This window comes from Podarcis muralis, chromosome 11, assembly GCF_964188315.1.
Source record: "Podarcis muralis chromosome 11, rPodMur119.hap1.1, whole genome shotgun sequence".
NCBI lineage: Eukaryota > Metazoa > Chordata > Lepidosauria > Squamata > Lacertidae > Podarcis > Podarcis muralis.
Genome location: NC_135665.1, coordinates 53,597,620 through 53,624,273, shown reverse-complemented (window position 1 = coordinate 53,624,273; position 26,654 = coordinate 53,597,620). Strand labels below are relative to the sequence as shown.

General features: G+C 40.8%; 1 protein-coding gene across 31 annotated transcripts in view; it reads right to left on the bottom strand.

Moving 5' to 3' along the window:
• The window catches only part of TCF4 (transcription factor 4), a 342,581-nt gene that overhangs the window by 30,104 nt on the left and 285,823 nt on the right, over nucleotides 1-26,654 (bottom strand). For 25 of the 31 annotated variants that reach the window (XR_013394718.1, XM_077936467.1, XM_077936470.1 and 22 more), the window contains 6 exons: nucleotides 24,527-24,660; nucleotides 20,630-20,762; nucleotides 15,343-15,410; nucleotides 13,069-13,147; nucleotides 10,513-10,589; nucleotides 6,881-7,084 (listed from right to left, as the gene is read on the bottom strand). Coding sequence is in view for 30 of the 31 variants with exons in the window: in XM_077936467.1 (XP_077792593.1) it covers nucleotides 6,881-7,084; nucleotides 10,513-10,589; nucleotides 13,069-13,147; nucleotides 15,343-15,410; nucleotides 20,630-20,762; nucleotides 24,527-24,660 (695 nt within the window). In the remaining variant the exon portion in view is untranslated. The remainder of the gene's footprint in view (nucleotides 1-6,880; nucleotides 7,085-10,512; nucleotides 10,590-13,068; nucleotides 13,148-15,342; nucleotides 15,411-20,629; nucleotides 20,763-24,526; nucleotides 24,661-26,654) is intronic. The other 6 variants (XM_077936465.1, XM_028748119.2, XM_028748122.2 and 3 more) reach the window with 2 other exon arrangements.

The window sequence follows — 26,654 nt, the reverse complement described above, 5'->3', positions numbered from 1 at the left end:
AAGCATTAAACCTGGGCAAAGAGTAAGTATTTAGCCAAGAACAGCTGGTCCAAATCACATGTTTTTAAAGGGAGAACTGGAATAATGAGTTCTGAATGTAGCCCATTGCTGTACTGTTAATACACCATAATTCCTTGCAGAGAGTTAGTCCTGACATTTTTCAGTGCTGCCCCTAAACTGCTAAGATGCTACTTCATAACCCAATATATGCTTCCCCTGCCTTTCTTTTTGATGCATATAATTTGGACATGGACTTCTGGCCAGAGTGATAGATCAAACTGGTCCCTATTGTAGGATCTTCTGGGCTGGTTTCCCATTTTGGCAACACTCGTTTAGTACTCTCAGCAGGCAGGTCAAGTGAAACACATGCAAATTCTCTGGGACTGAGTACAGGAGTAAGTGCACAAGAGATTGCAAACCATTCCATTGGACATTTTATGTTAGTTATTTCAGAGCTGTAGAGTTTTACAATGATGTTTGCATGTGTCTTATTATTCATCATAGAGGAACAGAAATATAACCATGACAAGATAACCATAGTCTTCAGAGCTTACTGAATCAGATGCTCCTTGTCTGGAAAATATCAGCAGTGCAGTTTCTACCATGAAAGCCAGAGTAAAATAAATTGTTTAAAGGAAATTGACACATTTGGATCCAAAACACGAAGCTTGGAGAGCTATGATGGAAGAATGGAATCATAGATTTTTCTGGCTCCTATTAGATATGGCCTCAGGTAGAACTCAGGTCACAATTCATAAATACATAATACTGAAGTAGTTTGCCTAATGGACCTAATTAACTGATGTTTTTGTTTTCTATCAAATTAAGTCTCCCCTCAATGGGAATGAACTGTGAGCAGTACATTTTTCAGGGGCGAGTACCTAGTTTTTGCAATGAAAAAGCAGGTGTGCTTTCTTAAGACATTTGTTTGCTTTTATTGTCAAATAGTGATTAAGCAGCACATTAATAATGAATCATTGAGTTGATTTTGCCATGGATCTCAAGTTCCTCTTTGCCTATATGAAATTCATAAAACAACATGTATTTATGGGATGAACCAGACAGTAGACTCTACCGCAGTATTTGCTTTCTTGTACATCTTTCAACCAGACCCAAAAACCTCACAAGGTGTTCCTTGGGTTTCGACATGGGAACTCTATCAACTACCTTTCGGCTTTTAGTATATGTGCTGCCAAAGCGAGCACAACTACCTTTCGGCTTTTGTACTAAAAGGCAAATTTCCTGCTGTAACTAAATTTTCCACAACATTCTCAGCAGCAGCTACTTGCAACAAATTTATCTTATTCAGTGTAAAAGTGACCATTCAGTCATTTGGATGGTTTTGACAGATGTGAGATTGCTGGTTTAGTTCATGTCAGTAACTGCAGTGCAATTTTATACCTGATTTTAATTATACTTGGTTTTATTCCAGTTATGCTGGAGATTGTTTGACTGTCTCTGACAGTCTGCAAACTCTTTACTGTGCATTGTAATGGTCAATTGGATGAACAATAAACCAGAACTTGACTTGACAAACACCAAAATGAATGGAATTCAACATTGTGCTCCTTTGAATGCTTCATCAGCAAAAGGATTTCATCTTGCCAGGCAGAATGACCCCTCCTGTCCTGTTCCCATGCTGTTCTAGGGTTTCTCCTGACCCCTCCTCAATCAAATTTCAGGAAGCATGGGGTGGGGGAGTCCCACTGAAGAAACTGAAGTTCCTGCATGGGTTTCTGCTGATGGGATTCATTAATTGAATCCCGCTCAATGTTATTTATGAAAGTAGGCACAACCAGTTTAGTCTCATCTTATAAAACGGTTTTATATTTGCTGACTGTCAACATCAAAGTAGTAATTATGATTGCCTGAGCTGAGCTTCTATACATTCAGTCACTGATTATCTTGAATAATAGACTACAAAGATAACAAAGAAAATAGTAACTTTAAAAATTATTCACAATGAAAGTCAATGCAGACATGGGAATCTGTAAGAGGAGGATTCCTAAACTGAAGGGAGTGGAGGAACCAGATTTAGACAGTACTCCTATAACCACTCACCTGGGAGTAAGCCCCATTGAATTCAAACTACTCTTCAAGTGTGCAAAAGAGGGCAACCAAAGTGATAAAGGGGCTCAAGCAACTTCCTTATGTGGAAAGGTTACAACATTTGGGTTTTTTAGTTTGGGGTGCGCAAGACCAGTAAGGGAAAACATGACCGATGTAAAATTTAAGCATGATATGAAAAAATTAGCTAGGGAAGAGGTTTTCTACCTCACTCATACTGTAACACTATAACTGGGGTAACACAATGAAGATGAAGATCAGGACAGAGAAAAGGAAGTTCTTATTCACAGAGTGCATATTGGCTGTAAACTTTAAAAGGGGATTGGAAAACATCATGGAGGATAAGGCAGCATGCCTCTGGATGCCAGTTGCTGAGAAACACAAGTGTGATGAGTACTGTTGTGCTCAGGTCTTCCCCCTGAGTTCCACTCTAGAAAGAGAATGCTGGACTAGACAAGGTTTTGGTCTGACAAGAGAAGAATTGATGGACTAAGGAACTTTCCTTACCTTAAAAGAGTATTTCTCCTCACTACTTGAACAGGGTTGATGGATAAGGAACTGGTAGAAAGTTTTGTGTCCTAGCAGAAGCTGACACAGAAGCTAAATCTGAAGCTGCTTCATATCATGCTTTAAGATTAGCAGAAGGACTGCTTGTTACAGAAGAAGTGGTCTTGGAGACTGATCACTGTTCTATCAACCTCAGTATTATCTACACCAATAGTCTTCAACCTTTTCAGATCTGGGCTCTACATACATACATACATAGTGACCAACTTCAGAATTTTAGCATATACTTGTATGGTGGCAGTACTGCTGTTGCTCTAAACCTTAGGCTAGGCTGCAACCTAATAACAGGCCATAATGTGACAGCTGTAGATGAATGGTATCCTCACTGCCCATCAGCAGCTCCCCAGGGAATCTTTCCCAATTTAACCTGGAAATACCAAAGAATTGGACCTTTTGCATGTAAATCAGGTGCTCTACTATTGAGCTATGACTTTTCCCCACTGTAAGAAGCCATTAAGAGAGAGGGACAAATAGTTTCACCGTCACCACTCCCTGCTTCTGCCTGAAAAGCAGAGTGACAGCTATTCCACTATCTATTCTGTTCTGAGATGCAATTAACATGTAGGATATTTGCAGCAAAGTGTGTAGTTAAGTACAAACAAGATTCAGCACTTCGATGTAAAAAATACTGTGTGAAAAGATTAAGTACACCAACTAACAATAAATGTCCTGTCCTCCAATTCAAATTCAGTACTGAAGCATATGCCTAACGTAGGTTTGGTCTGAAATCACATCTCTTAATTGCCTTCAATATGTTGGCTTTGATGGCACATGGGGGGGGGGGGGAGTCTATTACATCAAACTACAGAAAGAGGGAAAATACACAGCAATATGGCAATAATTCCTTGATTTCTATGTAGACTGATGTGAACATGAGGAAACTCCAAAAACTGCAGTTGTGCAATAACTTTACGAGAACTACACAAAATAAGTCAGAAAAATGTGGGATGCTTTCAAGTTCTTCAAAACTCTTTACTAGGAAAGATGTTCTAAAAAGAGAGGTGTGAGGTGGGTGAGGAAAACCAAAAATGAAGAAATGTACAAAAAATACGCTGCTGTAGTTGCCAGGAGGTCAGCTTGTAGACTCCATTCAAAGACAGGAGGCTGCAGACTGAACAAGAACCCCTTGACCCTGACTGTGTGTGTAACAACTTGTCTAATTCAGAATTCTGGAGAAATTGAAAGCTCACTATGAATTCCTGACACTTTTGGTTGGCTCCCATAGTGGGAAACCTGTGGATTTTGGAGTCTTTTCTTAAGAACCAACATGGCTCCCTTTACTTTTTATATGAAACTGGCGCTTTTAATAAAGGCATGGTTCAGGAAATATGTACATAAATCTGTAATTAGCTAGAAATTTAGATTTCCTTCCCTCCCTCTTTTAAATTTCCCTTTTCTCCTCTGTTCTTTCAACATGTGTGTTGAGCCGCCCTGAAAACTCTGGGTATAGAGCGGTATATAAATTCAATGAATCAAAAATGGGATATCTATCTTATCTATCTTGGTGTATGGTAGCCGGGAATTGTTTGTGTAAATTAAATAAATCAATGGTTAAGAATAATAATAAAAAAGAGTGGAAATGCCCCCTCCCCAAATTATTTCAAATCCAAGTAAGTTATTTTTTCATCCCGGGGCTGCGTGAATTGTGAGTGGGGTGAGGAGAGAGATTTTGGGATTCTTGCACGTAGGAAATGCACATTCTGCTCTCTACAGATTGCATGGGGCCCTTTAAAAGTTGCTGCAGCCCCTGGACGTTGTTTTTCTGTGAGCAGTTCCTGTGTGGCTGATGATAACATGCAGGAGGAGGCTGTTGACCATGCAATCAGTCCCTTGGTGGATTTAAGTACACTTATCCCAGGCATGCAGGACCAGCTCATAGAAAATAGATTGTCTTATGTTTCAGGTGCAAAGGACTCCAAGTATTAAACCCACTGACTAGAGATGTAGATGTGCAGCTGAGATATTCCCCCCCACCAAAGGTGCAGTCAAAAGGAGACAGCTGCTCCAAAAAATAGGGAACAATGTGTTTGTTTGTTTTTAAAACAAAGCACAATGACATTGGCTGCACTGGAATCTGAATAGTGCATGTCTGCTTATAGCACATGCAGATTCAACTTTCATTAGCCTCTCAGTAACCAGCACAAGCATGGACTGCAGGCATGGGTACCTTGAGAGGGTAGAAAACCCCATCAGCTACCCATGAATGTCTGCTGGCTTCTGCTTGTGTAACATCAACTTGGCGTCCAATGAGGTGAACTGCAGCCCACGAAAACATATGCCATGATGAATGTTTGAGATGCTAAAAGATGCTTTCTTGGTTGTGCTTCCGCAGACTATGTGCAAGCGTTAGTCCATCTAGCTCAGTACTATTTACACTCACTGAAAGTGGATCTCCAGAGTTTACAGGCAGGGGCCTCCACCCCTCCCCCCATCTGGAGATGCTGCTGTTGGGAGATTTATCCTGGGACCTTCTGCAGACACTTTGCCACTGAGCTACAGCCCATTCGCTAACTAGCTAATATAGTTAACCAACATGGACTAACATGGCTACCCCTATGGGAAGTACAGGGTTATAAGCAGTGGTAGGGTAGACACAGTGAAATTAATAGACCTTCTGAACATAGGTCCATTAATTTCAGTAGGTCAACTTTGAGAAGAACTTAGATACCACCCACTGTGCTTTTCCTTTGTACTTTCCCCCTGAATCTTGCATTCACACCGTCCAAAGAAAAGAGTCAAATGTTTTGGCCAAAGGTATCCTTGAGATAGCTAGCTAGCTAGCTAGAGATAGATACATAGATACAGTGGTGCCTCGCAAGACGAAATTAATCTGTTCCGCGAGTCTCTTCGTCTTGCGGTTTTTTTGTCTTGCGAAGCACGGCTATTAGCGGCTTAGCGGCTTTAAGAAAAAGGAAACAAACTCGCAAGAACTCGCAAGGCGTTTCATCTTGTGAAGCAAGCCCATAGGGAAATTCGTCTTGCGGAACGACTCAAAAAACGGAAAACCCTTTCGTCTAGCGAGTTTTTCGTCTTGCGAGGCATTCGTCTTGCGGGGCACCACTGTACATAGATATAGATAATTAGGACTGAAGCAACAAGATAGCTTCCAACCAGATTTTAAAAGCATGAACAATGCTACTGGACTGGGTGAGAGCCAATAAACTGAAGCTCAATCCACATAAGTGAGGCACTGTTAGTGGGTGGTTCCTTAGACCTGATGAATGGGAGGGCAACTGCTCTCAATTGGGTTACACTCCATTCAGCCTGGGGATACTGCTGGATCCATCCCTTTCACCTGAGACTCAAGTGGCCTTGGTGGAGCAAAGTGCCCTCTGTCAGCTTCAGCTGGTGGCCCAGCTACCATCCTTATGTTGACAGGGATAGCCTAACTTCTGGTGCCTATGCTTTGATAACTGTTAGGGTTAGATTACTCCAATGTGTTATACATGGAGCTGCCTTTGAAGACAGTTCGGAAACTGTAGCTGGTGCAGAATTTAACAGCCAGGCTCCTCACTGGGGCAAAAGTGCTGAGGCCTTTTTCATGTGAGATCTCCACATGAGGTCTGGAGGGTGGCAACATGAGAAAAGGCTTTTTCAGTGGTGGTTCCCTACTTGTGGAATGCTCTCCTCGGGGAGATTCACCTGGTGCCATTGTTACATAACTTGAGGTGCCAGGCAAAAACATTCCTTTTTATCCAGGCCTTTGATTTTTAATTATCTATCGACTTTCTTTGTGGGTGGCATGTTTCAATCTCATTTTTTTCAAAAATAAAATTGTCTTTTTTATTTTTTAAAAAATGCTGGTTTTTATGTCTGTCTGTCTGTCTGCATTTATGTATGTATGTATGTTCCTTGCTTAAAATATTGTAAGTTGCTTTGAGTTGCCATTGCAAAAAACGACTAATGAAGTTAATAATTAATAATGATATTAATAATAACAAACAATTCGGAGAACGTTGATTCTACAACCACAAATATATGCAATATGAAAGCAATAGGTGTCTTTAAAACACATCCAGAAGAGGGCTAAATGGATCTGCATAATATGAGTATGTTTGAAAACCAATTAATTGCACCAACAATATTAGCAAGGCATCATGTTTTATAAGCTCAGAATGACTACATTTTGCCTCAGTTAAATGCCTGATAAAAAAAGAACAGTGTAAAAAAAAAAAATCCTAATTACTTCACTGTTGCTGTTATTATTATTATTATTTAAGAGCAATGTTTAATCTTTATAGCTTACCATTAGCGAGTGTCTATTGGCTGAAAGAAGGCCTGTCCCATATCCTGACCCAAGACCTCCCATTGCTCCATTATGAGAGGGCCCTATTAAGCCATGCATGTCGCTATGACTACCGGGCATGGCAGTTGAAGGCCCCACTGCATGATTCCGGAGAACATGAATAGCATCGTCCAGTCTTTCCAAGCGGTCTTCAATCCGGCTTTGCTGTTTGTTTATGAAAAACAAATCAAGAGAAGCATCAGCAAATGTGAAGGGCCATTTAATGCTTGAGACAAAACCCACAGAGATTAGGAACCCCACACTTAAAAATAAAATAAAATTCTGTTGCTTCATGCTAGGCAGGGGAAGGGGGAGAGGTGGGCTGCTTCTGAATTTGTATTTACATTATAGACACATTATGGGTTGAATCTAAAGTTACTCCTGCTCAGAGAAGACACAGTGAAATTAACTGATCCAAGTTAGTTATATACATTAATTTCAATGGGTACACTCTTAAGCAGGACTAGTATATATAATGCTATAGAAATTTAATAATAATAATAACTTTGGACACAACCCACTGTCTTATATAAAACAATGATACCAAAACTGTTTCTCTAGGGAACCATGCAAGTTCCATTCACAAAAAAGATAGCTTTCATTTTCATGGGCAAAACAGTTTCATTGATTCCTCATGAACATAACATCTGAAGTACATATGTTAGCTTCTGGTTTTGAAACATTTTGCATCATTCAGAAATACCTAATTGCTGTGACAATTTTAAATGTTTAAATACACCGGGCTGCAATCCTATATTCATTTATTCCCATGTGGCTCTGTTAATATCAAGTTAAAGTTAGTTAGGTTGTGCACTGTGACCTACATACAGCAAGCATTGTTAGGGCCTATTATTCTCATGCAACCAGAGAAAAGGTTAAGAAGGAACATATCTGGCTGCCACCCATTTCCCTGTGGTGCTATGGGCCCAAATAACTTTCAGAACAACTGCACATTAAACAGGTTGATCACATCAGTTGCACAACTAGACTGAGATTAAAACACGCACACATGTACCAATCCCCCCAAAACAAACCCTGAGGTAAGCTGTGCCATTCACCTTCTCCAACACTTATATACAAACCCTGACCTGTTCTTAGGAGCAGCCTCATTACCACTGCATTATTTCACTATCTGGAGCCAGAAAGAGCAGTGGTATTGATTCTTAAGAAACTTAATGGCTGCTTCACTGGGCTACTTCCAAGGGCCAACTTTCACTGACAAAATGAGGTGAAGCAGTGTGTTGCTTTGCCTATTCTGCAGTTCGTTCCAGAATTCCCAAGGGCGCTTCTGAAGTGGATCACACAGGCCTGGTTCACGACACGCAAATGTGAGAGCTCCCAGAAAGGATCTCACAGAGGCTTAGCTGCTCCCTGGTCTTTTCTACTGCCATGCTGAAGGAAGCCAAGGTGTGTCTTCGTGTGCTGTCCAAACTGGGGCTTGTGGCTGAGCTTTCTCCTCACTAACTGCAACCCATAGCCAAGAACAAACTTTGGTTGCAGCTAATGGCTACTGAAGAGAGAGAGAGCATAACCACTAACCCCAGTTTGGACAACACACTAAGCCAAATCTTGGCTTAGCGTGTTGCAATAGTGAGACTTACTGGGGTGGAGCAAATTGTTTGCCAACTTCTCTATGGGAGCTTGCACATTCTCATTGCTCCTATGTGCCATATTTTGGCTTCCTGCATCATGCAAATCAGGCCTTTGCAACCTTAAGAAAACTGGGCCAGGCTGATATTAACATATTTATTTACATTATTATATACTAGGGAGTAGAGAATTTAGTGCAAGCTATCTTGCATATAACATTACTTGCACTTAATCGTTACCCTTCTCTACTCCATGCCATTAGCTATGTTTTGGTTTGGGTTTTAATTAGTTTTAAAACCTTTTGCTATGCAGCATTCTGGGTATTTGGGGTGTGGTTTTGTTATTATTCATAAAATTGAAGTCCATTGCTTTTTTTTCATGGAACTAGCTGAGGAGTTCTTTGGATCTCTGGCATATTAATGCCTTTTTCTTACCATCTAACCAGGAAAAAGAGAATAAACTTTGACTATCCTGGGGAAAAGGCCATTTGCAGAATACTAAGCTATATGTAAAAAAAGAAATCCACAGATCTGCAATCTTCATCACTATTTCTTACTGTCACATTATTCTTGTGCTGAGATTACCATGTTAGTTAGATGACCTCAAAGTCAACTTTTTCAGACTTGCTGGACACTCTATGACTTAGGTGTAGCCAAATATGGTGCCCTCAAGATTTTGTTGGACTACAACTCCCATCATCCCTGACCACTGGCCCTGCTGGCTAGGGTTGATGGAACCAGAGGGCACCATGTTGGGTAACTCTTGCATAGGTGAAGGACACCAACCAAAGTTGAACCTCCTCATGAAAAGTACCTACCATGAGAACCTCAATAACATGCTGATGAGTTGCAAAAATCACCCAGTGGCAGAAAGTGGGTTATCTGGAATTTACTTAGAACCAGATGAACAATGCAGCCACTGACACTATGCATGCTTGCAGTAATATCATCTGGAAATAAATAATATCTGACATTTCCTCATGACAGCAGCATTGCTTCTTTAATAGCTAGGTGCTATAATTCATAATACTTCTGAAGTCGACTAAAATTCTGATGCTGAACTTGAGTTTTCCAAGAGTCTGCATTATGTGGCCATTCCTGAAGTCCTCAGTAGTCCTCTGTCGCCCCCCCTACAAACTGGGAATCATTTGTTTCCTATCAGCTTTTCTTTCTTTTTTTACAGTTTTCCTAGATGCCTAACTTTTAATTTTTTTGTGTTTTACACTGCTTAGTTTTAATTGGTGTGATACAGAACTGTGTTTTGCTTTTAATCTAGTTTTCATGAAATGTTATTGAATGTTCTTGTACTTTTACTGCTTTTATGTAAACCACTCAGAGATTATAATTATCTTAAGTGTTGTTGTTTTTTAAAAAAACAAACGAACAAATAAATAAATAAATACATTCGCTATCATTGATGGCACATCAAAAGTATGTTTATGCTATGATCCTTTACCTCCTCAACTAAGCTGACAACACAAAAAAAGGTTGAAGGTTTTATTAATTATATGCTGAGTGACTTCTCTTACCCTCCCATTTAAATAAACTCTCTTTATCATTTCTTTAGTATTCCATAATTAGAATCTTCAGTGATTCCACTGTCATAAACAAGTGCAGTACTAATACACAATGCTGTTTTTTTTCTACCAAATGCCAGCCTGTCCTTCTTCAAATTTGCACCTCTGTACTATGTATGGCATCCCTACCTTCTGCATCAAATTCTGCATTTTGTGCCCCATTTTTCATGTGTTCGGTTTTTTGCCACTAGTTATCAGCTAAGAGTGCACAAGGTGGGGGTGGAAGTATCTACAAATATTTAATGGTTTATGAGTGAAGTTTCACACCACCCAGTTTGGAAAAGGTCAGAAGGACCGTGAAAAATCCAACGACATTGCAAATCACCAGCAAAAGGAAAAACCTGTGTTAGAAAAGTGGGTGAGAAATGGAAGACGTAGACAGCAGATAAAATACTAACACCAAGGAGGTCACCAGTCAAAAACATACCAAAGAGTGTAAGGGACCTTCATAATTGGGAGATGATGATGCTTGCCCTCCATTCCTAGACCAAACAGCTGTGCCTGCTAATAGTAAAATGGGAGTTACCATTGGAACTATGCAAACAAAATGCTTCTTTTTTAAAAAATAAATAAATATGGAGACATGTAAATGCTTTTTCCTAGATAAGACATACAAAACAGACTTATGGAGAACTTTCAAAATATATGCTGATTAAGGAGAAGAAAAAATACCTTTGTAGCAAATGCCGACGATACATGCTACAAAGGTTCCCCAGATTAGTCGCTAACATGCAAACTTTCACTGACTGGCTGCATCAGGAAGAGAGGTGTCACCAACTGAAGCAAGAATCGCTCTCTTAAAAAAGTGCTAAGGGGACTGCTGGACTGTGCCATAATTCTATAAATGGGAGACAGTATCACTGAATCATCAAACCTATGGCAAGTTTCTTCTTTTTAAAAAAAAAAAGAATTAAGAATTCCATTCTTCTCTTCCACCAACTCCATTCATTTCAATGCACCAAATGAAGGGAAAGTTTCTGGTGCACTGTGCCTATCTGCACTGCAATTTTCACATTTGGTTACTGGCTCTCAAAAGTACTGAAAGAGGCTGCTTTTTTATTTGTGTCATTCTATTCAGCCAGCCAACCTCCTCCCCCCTCATTTTTTTTTATTGTTCTTAAGAGTGAAATACAAAAGGGTCAACAGGGTAATGTATCCGTTTCCTAATGAAGTCACACTGAACACCCAGGGATCAAATGTTGTTTTGGAAGCTCTTCCTTACAGAATGTGCTTATGGAGATTAATAATCTGGATATTCACAATGTGACTTTCCCCTTCTATGACACAACTGGCTTTCTGAATAACAGCAGAGCCATCCACATTTTTTCTCTCTAGACTATCTTGACACATTCACTAATAACTTTTAGGATGCACATGGAAGCAAAATCAGAAATTTCTAAGTCTAAATTAAGGGACATGGTCTAAATTTACAGAGGTTCATTCGAGACCTTTAGTATAATTATTTCACTCTGGAATATTTATCAAAATGTGCCATTTGGGAGAAAGATAAAGACAACTGTTATCAACCTATACTCTCAAGGTATTATTTTGATAAAAATTATTTCTTCAAGAGGTTCTTCTTTTCTCCTCCATTATATTTATTTAGATTGCTTAATTCTCTTGATTTTGACAGCAATCTGTTGCAGGATGTGCTAGTTAAGTGGCTCTGTTAATCCTGCATATACTTACTTGGGTTATCTGCAGACTACTCAGCATCCACAGTGCAAACCTAACCTCACTTACCCAGGGATAAGTCCCACTGAATTCAAAGGGGCTTATTTCTGAGTAGACATACTTAGGATTGCAGAGGAAGCTATCCAATATCATGTATTGCTTTGCCACTGCCCTCATACCTCCCTTGTAATGGGACGGGGCTCGCCACAGGAAGATGTGAACAATTAAAAAGGAGAATTTGCACTGCAAATAACTGGAGCATCTTCCATTTAGTCATTCACTTCACTCTGCATTGAAGGGATTTGCTGCCTTAACCCTTGAGTGTACGGATGGGCTTCTGAAAACAGGGAAGCACAGTTGGGACATTGCTCCTTAACTAGACTTAAGATGACCCTCTGAGTCCCTTTCAACTCTACACCTCTATGATTCTATGTGTAGAAAAAATCCCCGCTACATGTTTCCTATCTCATGTAGTTCTCATAGTTCTCATGTGATAAACACATGAATTCAGAAAGCATATGAGTTGTCCCTAGATCTTGGGATATTTTACAGTTAAGATCACCATCTTAACTTTTCCAGTTAAGACCAGCATCTTAACTTTACTTAAGAGAAGCCAAGTAAGGCTGAGCACAGTAGGGATTATCTAGCAAACTGGAGTCAGGCTATACTCTGATTGCCTGGTGAGGTAGGGGAATAGCAGAGCAAGGAGTTGATAAAATTTTGCAGTTTAGAATGCAAGGGGATGCACACCTGATTTGTGTAGCCTTGACAAATTTCACACTCTTGGGTTCATCCTCTAGGATCAACTCACATGACAATTGTGAGGGGGGGGTCCCTTCAATTTTCTTGTAATTAAATTATCTTGGGAATTCAACAGCAAGTGTTAGGATCACCCATTAGTGAGGAAGACTGCTAGAAAACTGATTTGTGGCACAACAGGGGAACAAATGTCTCAGATATATTGTTCCATCAATACAAGTACAAAATTCAGATTGTGTGTATTATTAGGAACATAGGAAGTTGTCTTACACTTAGTGAGACTATTGGCTCGCCTAGCTTAGTACTGGCAGTGGCTTTCCAGGGTTTCAGACACGGTCTGCCAGCTCTAGCTTGATATTTTAAACCTGGGAACTTCTGTATGCAAAGCTTGAAAACAATGACCAAGCTATGGACCTTCCCTAATATTAAGATGATGAAAGTTTCTAGGACAATTAAGCTCTCCTACCTTGCACAGAAGGGCTATATTTAAGGATCTACTACTTTCTACAAAACCAAAATGTTCAGCAAAGTAGAATGTTAACCACTATACCTGAGAGAGAAGGGGGAGAACCAACAGGAGTTGAAGGATTTGATGAAAAGCTGTTGTTGGTGTGATCTGGAGAGTAGATCTTTAAAAGATGATAAAGAATTATTCTAAACCCATTCGTTAATGGATGCAGACAGACCTATGGCACTTCTATAGCTAAGGAAGGGGGGAAACCACACCACCTCTGCTTCCTTATAACCATTAGCCCCTAAAACACGTAAATAGGCTGTGAACAGCAACATGACAAAAACATCTTGAAGAACCAGACAGTTGTGCTGAAGTGAGAGTTCTAATTGTCACAGGGTTTTATCTTTCCTTATCGCTTATAATAGTTTTAATGCTCCTTACAGTCTGCACTATGGTTTAAATGTATTTTACACAATGCTTTACATATGAAGGTTTCAGAGAGTTGTTCTATTTGAAGCTAAACTTATTTTAACAACTACAACAGAGTGAAGATTTAGGAAGCAGGGGTATAAGCGGGCCATGTTTATTACAGAGAGCTCTAAAGCAGGGGTAGCCAGGCTGATGACTTCCAGATACTGCTGGACTACAACTACCATCAGTCCCAGGCAGCACGACCAATACTCAAAGATGATGGGAGTTGGAGTACAGCAACATCAGCAGGGCTCTGCTCTAAAGAATAGTCCGGTTGCTACCACCCGTTAAGTAGGTTTTGCTACAGGCTATACCTGTTGAGAATGAGTTATAATTTATATTATTCAGGTAAGACCCACCAGATATCACTCGATACCCGGAACAGGTGAAACTTCTTATGACACGGTTAGATGGCATAGATAATTGATTCTTATTTCAAACAATTATCCAGTAATGGGCAGCATGCTGGGAACCCATGTTGGCGACCGTTTAAGCTGACTATATGTGAACTCTTCCTCTGAGTTAATGTATAGGCAATTAAATTAATTAGCCCTTGATCATCTTCCCTGTTAAATAAATGCCTCGGGGCACCTGCTAAATAACTTTTTTTTTGGGGGGGGTGGTACTGTATCCATCTATCATACAGAAATTGTGATATACCCCCAACCCCTAGCTGTTTTTGTAACACATGTTAGCTGGACACGGAAAATGTCAAATTCTCATGAGAACTCAGTGGAATCCACTCTGCCCAGAAAATTTAAGTTGCAGTGGTGGTTCTTTTAAAAGTCAGCATACACAAAGTATTGCGGCATTAAGAGATGACTGCCCAGTCCTTAAAACACTGACTTTTAAATATTAACCACTGCAAAGAAACAGACTTGGGGGGCCTTTAAACATTACCAAGGCTGTGCAGCTGCTTTCTCTAAGGTAGCAGAGAGTAGAGCATTTAAAAAAAAACTCCAACATGTGAACAGAGGCTGAAGAGAAGCCGATGGCACAGTGCTTGATCACAGAATCGGCACAACAGCGGGCACTGCCAATTCTGCAGGAAGGACCCAAGCTATCGGCCCCCTTGCCCGTGTGAGTGGGTCATGAAAAATGTGTGTCAGTTGTGCAGGAGTTGCTCGCAGAAAAGCAGCTTGAGCACAGTTAGGGCAGCGTTTAAAGGCCCCTGAGGTTTGAAAGGAAAACACAAAACGGAAAGCCAAATCCCTTCCCAATGAATCCTTTCTCTGGCTCGCTGCTCAAATTACATTTGAAAGTCACAGCTGTACTCATTCTTGTGGAGAGGATTTGTGTTAAGGACAACTCTGGACACAGAGCGTCCAGGCTGCGAGATAAACACACGTATTGCAGCTCCAACTTCGAGGGTATGACTGCTCTACAAACTTAAATGGGATTCACTGTCATGGCTTCCTCCCAAAGAACCCTGGGAATCAATTATGTGATGCAGAGCAGGAATGTTCATCACCCTGACAAGGAACTAAAATCCCAGAGTTTCTTGGATGAAAATACATAACTGGAACTGGGTGAAAACTGGTTTAAGTTTGTAGTGGAAGTGTGCCCTAGATTTTCACGCACGTGAATACACAAGAAGCCACCCTGCCTTTCAAACGTAAGATGAGAAGCAATACTCAGAAACATTATTGCTATTGAGTATTCATGTCAAGTGAATGGAAGACTGCAAAGCAAGAGTTGGGCATCAACAACTCACCCCAAATCATCTACATTACCCAGAAAGCTTCATATATGCAACATCACTACAGTATTAAAAAAAATTATTTTAGCTAGCAGTGATGAAATCTATCCCACATGGTACTCATGTTCCGAAATATTTGGTAACTGTTTCTGACTCAAGTCTATGCTATGCAAGTGATCCCAAAGTGAATATTTCCTTACAGATGCAAGTGCTTTCCCCAGTGCATCGCCTGTCTGTGAACTTCCTGCTGCTCCACTTCCTCTGTTTGCTGAAAAACAAAAGAATGAACATAAAAGAAAGGCAGGAAAATAATCCCATTTTCTATTATTGGTGCAGGTATCCATAATTCAATTGCATTTTAATGCTAATTGCATTGTGTGAACCCTTTAACTAGCATTAATTTTTGTTTGCCGTGGTAAATCTCAAGCATACCTCAAGCACTGAATCGCCTTACGTGTGCTGCACACCGGAATTCCACACCCAAAGGATATACTTTCGTTTCCCCAGAGGACCCTACCTACCCCATCAATTCCATGGTTATCCCTGGGGAAGATACTGGAGCAGGTCTTGGATACATTCTCTCATAGAACAACTGAAGAGGATGTTTTGCAAATAACTACAGCTTCTCCTACATAGCCATTCACTTTCCCCTGCATTAAGGGGACACAGAGGTCTTACTTTACTGCCTTTACATTTCCTGCACTGCATGGGACAGCACAGTCTAGGTCTATTGACACAGAGTAGCCAACAGATGCCCTCCAGATGTTGCTGATTCCACCTCTCATCTGCCCCAGCCAGTATGGCCAATGGTCAGGAATGATGGGATTTGTCATCCAGCAACATCTGGAGGGTACCACACTGGCTATTCCACAGAATGGACAGAATTGCTGCCTTCACCCCATCTTTATTTATATCAGAGAGACAGGCAACCCTAGATCTAGAGTCATTCAGAACACTCGAAACAACTGGGGAGGTGGGCTATTCCTGATTTCCTCATCTGGGCTAAATTGGGCACAAAGCCTTTTTCATGAAAACTTGAAGCAAGCTAGCAGTCTGTCATGAAAAAAAATGTAAGCTCTTATTAAATAAAATAATTTATTTTAGCGAAAAAGCTAAATGTAGAATAAAACTTGATGAACAAAAGGTTACTTCTGTAGGTTCCTTTTCCTTATTTGAGTTGGATGGTATTATCAAGCAGGCTCTAAAAATTCAACAGTTCTAGGATCCTATGCTCAATGTATGTCAAAGAGTTACAACTGGAATTTTGGTTTGGTGGTCTCAAGGCCCCAGGGTCCTGGGCAACTCTAAATGACTCATGTGTCTTTAAGCAGACATCAAATAGGTAATAAGGTTCGGACAGCTCTCAGTTGATCCTACCTCTTTTTAAACATAAAACCTCCCATTTATTGACCAGATGAGACTCCATGCCTTCAGGGCCATAGGGCAAAACATAAAAGACAACAAGAATCCAGAGCAGGGAAACCCACCTCCCCAATACGTACAAATAACCATCCAATTAAAATAACAGAAGCATGGACCACTGGTGACAGGCAGGAACCAGAAGTAAACTTGGTTAACCATGCTGAGATGGAAGATAGCTCCCAAATGGCTTGAGCAAACACCCCCTCCCCTACCTAGATATTACATGGCCCTCCCTTGAATTTTCAGGTTTCAGACATTACACCTCCACCAACTCTTTCATTTGTGTAGCTATATAAGGCAAACCATGAAGACAGTATCCTATCCTACTGCACTCTACGAAGTGAATCTCCTTCTGCCTTCCAGATTTATGGGCAATTACAATGACACTGGGGCAACTGATAAACACTGAGCCCTTATTATTTATTGTATAATCCTACATTTTATTTTAGAATATTTAGTACTGTAACGGTGCAATCCTAATCATGTACAGTGGTACCTTGGTTTACAACCATAATCTGTTCCGGAGCTCCGGTTGTAAACCAAAACAGGTTGTAACCCAAGGTGCATTTTTGCCAATGGGGCCTCCCCCCAAAAATGGGTTGTAATCCAAAAAAAGGGACATGCACTTCCCGGTTTGATGTGGTTGTAATCCAAAATGGTTGTAACAAAACGGCTGGAAACCAAGGTACCACTGTTTTCTCAAGTGCAAATCCTACTGAGATCAATGGTTCTTATGAACTTTACAGCATAAATAACTTTATATTAAACTGTATGTTAAATAACTTTAAACCTATTTGGCTGTCTATAGTTCAAGGTACCTTATCATAAAGTTTCTGGCTATGGTCTTGGAAGCAAAATACCCAAGCCAGAAGCTATTCTGAAAAGCTCCTCCTGCCCATCTTTCCATGCAAATGTAACCATAGTGGGAATGACTCCCTGCAATCTTGGTCCTGATTGGGAACTGGGAGGCCTAGGAACGCAAATCTGCTGACGTGGAAATGTCAAGGATCGGGACCACACAGCAATGACATATTAAGAAGCTGAACGTATTTGGGAAGGGACTCAGTCATTCTCCATGAGGATATAACTGTAAGGGATGATATAGTGATTAATCCTGCACATTTCTGGCATAATATCTAAAGGATTGTCCCGTTCCTGTCCCCCCAACCCCATATATGTTTGTTTATGAATCTGCCTGTTCTCTTATGGTCCTCTGGTGAGGCCTCTTGTGTGAAGGTTTGGTGGGAATGTGTTGTTAGAGCATTTTCTCTGTAACATCCATTCTGTTGCTTCCCTACTGCCAGTCTTCCATCACGGCCTGAGGATATGGCTTTTTAGTGAATTACTGAATAATCCGTCCCAGGCCTTTGGGAGGGGTTGAAGAGTGCAATGAACAATTCAACTATGATCATTTATAACATGTTTCAGAATCTTAACTGATTTTGTTTATTTCAATTATGATTCTCAACAGGTGCATTTGACCTTGTTTTTTATTGTACAGTGGTACCTTGGTTTAAGAACAGCCCTGTTTACAAACTATTCGGTTTATGAACTCCGCAAAACCAGAAGTAGTGTCCTGGTTTGTGAACTTTACCTTGGTCTAAGAACGGAATCCAAACAGTGGAAGGGCACCGGCAGCAGGAGGCCTCATTAGGGAAAGTGTGCCTCAGTTTAAGAATGGTTTCAGTTTAAGAATGGACTTCTGGAAGAGGTTAAGTTTGTAAACCGAGGTACCACTGTACTATGTTTTAATGATATTGATAATAAGGTATTATATTAGTAAGATATGAATAAAGAGGCTTGATTTTATTCAGTCCTTGCTCTTTTTAGATTTGCTAAGCTTTGGGTTTCATGGCAACATTCCTATATTATAGATTTGTTCCCACCTGATGGCATTTAATGCCTTCTTATTGGTTGCTTTTATGGTTCACGTGAGCCACTTTGGGCTCCATTTTGAAGGAGAAGGCCCAACTAATTTTTGAAAGAGCTCTGGCACAAATCTTTTTAGGACGCAAGTATCCGGTATATGCCAGTACTATGTATAAGTAAGTACAGTGGTACCTCGGTTTTCTAACATAATCCATTCTGGAAGACTATTCGGCTTCCGAAACTTTTGAAAACTGAGGCGCAAAGGGATAATTTCAATTTCAGTGGAGAAAATGGAAAAACACGCAGTGGAAGCCATTCAACTTCTGAGACGCATTTGAAAATGGAAGCATTTACTTCTGGGTTTTCAGCGTTCGAAAACCTAAATGTTCAGCTTCCAAGATGCTCGAAAACTGAGGTACCACTTTACTTGATGTGTTCCTTGCTGAAATACCAGAAGCCCCTTATGTATTGACATTCCACCAGCTTTTGAAGGAACACTTGGTTTAGGCATTGAAACTGTTTCTTAACCATTTTAATTATGATGCTTTTCAACCAGTTTGTTTTATTAGATATTTTGATTGCGGGTGCCTTTAATGCATTGATGGAATTATTTTGTTGTGTACTTGAATTAGGAATGGATTTTATAATTGATCTTATACCTGTAAACAGCTTGGAAGCCATTCGGCATATGATGGGCAGACTATATAAATTTAATACTACTAATGCCAGGATTATGTAAAAACCGACCCATACATCTCACTATGAAATCTGGTCTCAGATTGCAACCTTCTCAGGCATGTAAAATGTTGGCAGAGTAAACAATGTTGATGCAACCTAGAAGTGACTCTGATTAAGAGTATATTAAGATCTCTAATGGATCAGACCAAGATATTCTGTTCTCATGGTTTAGTTGAGCCAAATATCTATATCTATCTATCTATCTATCTATCTATCTATCTATCTATCTATCATCTATCATCTATCTATCATCTATCTATCATCTATCTATCTATCTATCATCTATCTATCATCTATCTATCATCTAACAATCATCTATCTATCTATCTATCTATCTATCTATCTATCTATCTATCTATCATCTATCATCTATCTATCATCTATCTATCATCTATCTATCTATCATCTATCTATTTGACAAAGCAGTTACTGTGAGTTAACAAGCAAAACTCTTACAACCCGGCATCAACTTCCTGGATGGAACACAAATCTCTGAGTTGCACAAATGTTATGGTTATAAGACTTAAGAAAGAGAACGGAAACTTGGGTCAATTTGATATTTTCACTCTTCCTAAGATAAGAAGTACTGACACAGCAGGATAAAAATTCATGTCCCTCCTGTGCCATATGACAGTTTATCACCCCACTGCACTGGAAGCTTAACACGCTTGTAAAAAAAATAAAAATCAAGTGCAGTATTATGTGACTGTTCTAATAATAAAATCACAGTAAAACCAAGGCCCTCAAGGGAAAGCACACATAATGTTTCCACTAAAAAAGCCACATACTGCCATGCGTCATGTCATTCAAACATGTCATTTAAAGTGAGAGTAGAAAGCAGGATTAATACATGAATGAGGGAGATATTCTGGAGTAATCTTTAGCATATGCTGCATTAAATCTCTTCTGGTAAGTGGCTGACTGAATGCCACATAGCTTTGAACCTTTGAAAACACATGGGTAATGCTCTGCACAGACTTAAGCATCGTTTTCAGTTAATATCCCCACATGATCCACTCAGGAAACTGGAACTGTTGTGTTCACAGCTCTTTAGGACATCAGCTGTTGATACCCACGGTCTGTGAAAGTTTCTCTCGTCCACTTGTGCATGTAATTTTTTAAGGCATATCCGTAACTTCAATAAAGCAAACACTTTTTTTGGGAGGGAAGGGGAAATAATGGGGAAATAATAAGGCAAGTGGCTGTACTTGTAGTATGTAGAGATCAAAGTCTAGTTCCAAAGAACTTGACAAGAGGTGAGCCTTGTGCAGGCATCTGTGCAGCAAGGACTTTAACCACCCACACCGTTTTAGTCATAATATATTCGAAAAGCATAGAGAAGCAATCCTTTCTGATGACACAACTGATGAAACATGGCCCCTTCCCTCTTGCAGAATCTTGGGGGAATCAAAGAGAAGCTTGACATTCCTCAAGCATGAAAACAGCTAGTCAACTCACCCATTATGCTATCTGTCCCATTTGCGGGTGGTGTGCAGGAAGAAGCACTGTAATGGGTTGTGCCACTGCGATGGAAAGTGGACATTGGAGGAAGACTGGAATTGATGTCTGCTGAGGAGTGTGATGGGTAGCTCTGTGGTAGAAAGCATAACGAGAGAACATTTCAGTCAGCAGAAGAGCAGGTTAACAGCTGGACCTCTGCATTTGGATCACTTCAACTTTCTTTAAAACGTGTGGGACACAGCTTTCTGAGCAGATATATATTCATTAAGATATATGATATAATAATAACACACACATATCTCACAGCTGGGCATGCTGCAGATGAAAGGACATGGGGCTCTGCAGGCTGCCTGTGTGAGCCTAGCCTCCTTTAGACATGCCCCAACCTCCCTCTTCCAATGCGGTTCAATTAAATAATTATTACATATATCAGATTTTATTGGGGTTTCACCATTTCAGACTCACTTGCAATGGTAAGCACAAATGCACACACCTACTTCACAATTAAATTTCTGGCGATGAGCCTGGAAAGACTGCTGGTGGAAGACACTATGGAAAGAACCAAAAGTCCTACAGAGCACTAGTTCAGCCTTCTGTAGGGAGTTCACCAGAGAGCCATTCCTATGCCACTGTTTGATATAAAGTTCCCAGATCTGGTGCTCTCCATCAGTGTGGGACACTGGACATTAGAGGTCGCTAGGTGAATCCCACCATAGACGTACCCTCCTGTATGCAGAGGACTAGAACATATAAATATATGGGCTTTCGTAGCCTCACATCCCAGAGACTACTCTTAGCCCATATACAACAGATGGGCAGCATAAACAATAGAAATGTTTGTCATGTTCCATTTTGAAGACATGAGATGTTTACAAATATTTATTTCTATTCCGCTCTATCCCAAGGTGGTTGCATGCTCAAAGCCGCAATATAAAAATAAACTCTAAGAGACGTCAACAAAGATATACGCCCATGACTTGCAACAAATTTAAATGATGTGTGAGCCAGCTAAACTCCAACCTATTTGTCAAAGCACTTTCAAGTCCTGTTGAATTTGGTGGAAGAGAATTAAGCATGCACCTAACTCTTGTGCAGTGCAATCCAATCCAATCTATGTTTACTTGGGAGCAAGATCCACTATGCTCAGTAGAGTTTGCTGCCTCATCAATGCTTCTGGGATTTCAGCCCCAGTGAACCAGTGGGATATAAAAGGGCGTTAAACTTCAGCTGCATTATGTCCACAATTTGCAAGGATGATTTAGCATTGTGTTAGGGCAGCCTTCCCCAACCTAGTGCCTTCCAGATGTTTTGGACTACAGCTTCCAGTGCTAGCCTGGGGCTGATGGTAGTTGTAGTCCAAAATATCTGAAGGGCATCAGGTTGGCTCTCTAGCTGGGTTAGAGCTGCTACACTGGTTTCCTGGTAGGAGGTTTACATGGTGTTAATGCACCAGCTGAGCCACTCTGTGTCTCCTGCTAGTGCACCTGCACCATGCCTACCTCCCTGCCACCTCCCCTCTCAGTAAGGAACAGAGACCCAGCTTCCAAGAACCTAGTGCAATGGCTTCGCCCCACCCAGCAACCTGTTTCTGCCAACCACAGTTGAGGAATGTCAAAAAGAAGTTGTGTGCAAAAAGTAGGTTGGTTCCTATTGAATGTTTTTCTTCATTCTTCTCTTGTGTAGCTTAACACACTGGTCTTCAACTGGTGGGTCGTGGCCTTATCCAAGGTGGGTTGCAACAGGCACACTACCACCATGCAAATACATGGTAAAGGGTTTAGAAATGGGTCCCCAAATGCATGTTTACAGGTTAAAGGTGGGTCCTGGGTTCTTAAAACGTTGAAGATACCTGTTGTTATGCTGGAAATTGGAAGATTGCATGGATTTTCCAGGAAGGTTCTGCCCCCTGGCTCCTTCTCCCACTCATGGATCTGTTCTGCTGTGACAGACCAGCTCCATCAGGCCTCCTCTCCCCCAATTGTCACCTGGGAGCAGCCATACCATCAGGCTGCCTCAGTGGGGGAGCTGGGAAGCAGGGCTCATTCCATCAGCTCTGCCAAAAAACCAGCTGTATCAGGTACTTCCTACCCCTGAATTGTGCCAGCTGTTCATTATAAGAAGAACTGTTTAAGTACAGGTGCCTGAGTTTGATTTTTTTGTCTTCCCTCCCTGTCCCTTCTCCCTTGTGTGTTGTTGTTTTAGATTGTAAGCCTGCAGGCAGGGACTGATTTGTTTTAATTGACTGCATGTAAGCCACTCTGGGAGCCTGTTGACTGAAGAGTGGGGCACAAATGCTCCAGATGAATGAATGAATGATCTTTACTGTTAAAAGCAGTGTGCAAAAACACACACACCAGCTCAAACTGGCACCAGTTTCCAACAACACTCCTTCTCAGTATGCAATTATACACTCTTTTGCCTGGAAGTAAGTTAGATGGCTATGATAGCACAGAGATTGAAAGTTTATTTGTTCTATTTATAAACAGCCTCCCCCCATGCTATTACCTTTTTATCTACAAACCCTACTAATAGCCCCCTTTCCCTTTCAGGACCTACCAGGGCACCAAACTTCTTTCTTTTTAAAAATCCCCACTGGAAATAAAAATAAAATTAGCAAAGGAATGCACAGAACAGGCCTTTCCATTGCATAGGTATGTGCAGTGGTACATGGCATGGTGGCGTGATGTTCACCTGACCTTACAACAGCTGAGTCTCTGTTGCTTACCAGGAAGGAGATGGAGAGGGGTAGATGGCAGGGAAGCTGGCGCAGTGCAAATGCACCAGCAGAGCCAATCTGGCACTCCTGCTGGCACTTTTGCAATGCGCCAACCCCCTCACCGCCTTGCCCCTCTCCCTCCCAGGAAGCAACAGTGACTCAGCTGTTGGGAGGCCAGGTGAGCATAACCGCCGTACCATGTGCTGAAGTGAAACTCCCCCCCCAGCTTATGAAAAGTTTTCTTCCTACAATGAAAGAGGCTGTTTCATTTGCAGGGTGCTTCAGAAATTCTTCAGAACTCCTGTGAGTGTGATTTGAGCTTACCTTATCGTTCTAGGGTGCCTGAGGCTGGGGTTTCTGTTTTTCCTTTCCGCTATACTTTTCTCCAGTGTTTTGCAGCCTCCCTAGCTGCCCACACTTCCTGATCTGAAAAAGCCCTGTAGGAGGAGTTACCTCTTGGTGTCTTCTCCCGGCCTTTAACTGAAGCATGGGAAGCGGACAAGGCTGGCTACTGAGTGCCTAAGATTAGTGCACTTATAGGGAAGCCCTTCCTTTTACCTTTACCAATTTTTTTTTAAAAAACCACACTACTTTATTTATAAGTAAAAAGAAAAGAAAAAAGGCTTAATTGTGTTAAAAATAACGTTCTTCTCTTTTCTTCACTTACAGGGAAATACACTTCAGGGCATCATGGAGTTTTCAGGACGTGTGGACAACTTGAAAGGCTACAGCATGATGACCACTAGATTGATAGTTTGCAGAACAGGGAAAAAAGACATTCACAAACCCTCTCGCCCACCTCAGAAATAGCATGAGCGCAACAAAAGCCCTGCATGTCTTCCATGAATATGTTACCAACATTTTCTTTCCCTTCTAATTTTCAAATGAATGTGGTTGGGTTTTTTTAAAAAAAAGTAGTAGAAGACGCCATTTTCAGAACAGCACTCTCACACATGCACAAAGAATGATGCTTGCGCAACAGGACTTTCTTCTGTTGCTCTCTGAAATGGCCCTCAATATTTGCAAGGAGAAGGGAGTTGGAGTACCAACGCCCCCCCCAAACAAACAACAGCATGTGGGGGGAGGAGAAGGTGGAGCATTCCATCAGACAAAATGAAATGTTTGCGCAGATGCAACATACGTTATAGCATGATGTTGAAATCCACTCATTGGCTTACCAAGCGGTCATGAGGATGAAGACTGCAATAGCTACTGGACTGTGGAATATGAGAAGAATTGCCCAGCATTCCGCCATAACCAGGCTGATTCATCCCACTGGAGGAGCTCCACGGATCACTGCTGTGATGACCGTCTGTAAAACAGAAAAGAAAAATAGGCTTCTCTGAAGGCTTGGTTACCTAACATTCTGGTGTTGTGTTTCCAGTAAATGTTAAAATTAGCATTCTAATAAGGTCTGGTGTACACCTAATGCTCTGCTGTGTTGGGTAGCAGTTTACGTTAAAAGATAGCAATCGCAAATGGGAAGAGCTATGTATCACCCTTTTGCTTCCCAAGGGCTACACTAATTTTATATAACTATGTGCTCATGATTTAAAAAAAAAGTTTGCTCCAGAGAAAAGCAAATGACATCTTTTGAATCACCACCAATTAGTCATAGGTCTTATGTGCAAAGACTTTCCTATAGTTTGTTGTGCTATCTTTATCTAAATCCTAAATACCTACGACCTATATTGTTATACATTTTTGCTAGGGTAAAAGAGGAGCTTAAAATAGGGTGTTATTAAAATTTCTATGCGACCCTTCCTCCCAAAGGAGTCACACAACATCATAAATACCATCCATACTATAATTAAAGCATCTAAAATTACATATCTAAACAATATAAAAACATGTAAAAAATGGAATTCCTCCATATTCAGGCACTATTCACATGGTGAACTGGAGCGTTTCCATAACATTTATTCAATAAAGTGAATATTGTACATGTTTCGTTTTTTTAATTAATAAAGAAAGCCAGACAAAAGTTAACATATGAATGAGCAGAGGACATATTTTGACCACCTTTACCAATCTTTGGATGGAAGTATGATAGAAGAGCCCTGGAGGCGGGGCCTTTTCTGTGGTGGCATCACACCTTTGGAATGCCCTCTCTGGGAAAATATTACAGGCTCTCTTTCTGCTTGTAGATGGGCCCGTGGAAAAAATGTATCCAGACAGGCATTTGATGGGCAATTCTAACTGCTTTTATGCGGCTGTAGGGAACAATCCTAAATCCTAATCCATGCTGCTAGAGATTAGGATTTAGAAGAGGTGGTCCTCTGCCAGGCTCTGCCAGCAGAAGTGCTGCTACAGGTGTTTCTGCTCTGCCCACTGAAGGTGGGAGCTGTCATGAAGTTGGAATCCTGCCATTGGTAGTCAGTGTAAGGCTCTGAAAGAGGAAATATCACGGGGGGGGGGTGCAGAGAGAAGCAGGGCTAGTGATGGATCTGCTGGAGCTGGCACATTAAAAATCCACCTCCACCTTCTGCCTGATTGGCAGGTGCTAGTTCCAATTGTCACTGAGGCTGAGTTAGGATTGCTCCATCCATCTTTGGAAACTGGTGTCTCTTAATGCTTACGTTTCTAATGCGTGTGCATTCTTTTATTTGCGCATTTGGGCAATAATACCGTTCTGGTTTTGCAGTTATTATAGATGTTAATCCCACTGCTGGGCGAGTAAGGATTTTCTTGCTTTATAAGTGATTATTGTGGATAAACACTTTTAGTGTGCAGTATTGTTTTAATGGATACGTTCACTACGTATATTTCGTTTTTGCATTCTACTTTGGTTATGGCAAGTGACAAACTAAACAACAACAATATTTTGCATTGTTTATATGGTTGTTTAGGTTATTGCATGCCAGTGTGAATAAAAAGGTAGAGCTGAAATGAATGACTATATATATATGCCTAGAATATTGTCCTGTCGTCTCTCAAAGCAAGGCTCAAAGCAAGGCTGAATAACTTTGTAGAAACATAACAAAGGGAGCAAATAGGCAAGCTATTCAGTTTTATTAATTTCTAAAATGTGCATGAAGTTTAATGCTTTAATTTTAGGACATAAGCTTAACTGTTCAAGTTTGCCTTGGGGCACATGATATTTAAACCTCAAAACTGAGGAATATCAAAGGCATGAGTGACCTGCAGTATTCAAAAGGAGAACCAGGAGTTTCAACAATATTTCGGGGCTAAGTCTTTTAGAGTTTTAAACAGTGATGTGATCACCTTGAATTGGGCCTGGAAAGGAATTGGCAACCAACACCGCTCATACAGTGGCCATATGAGTTCGAAAGGGAACCCCACCTA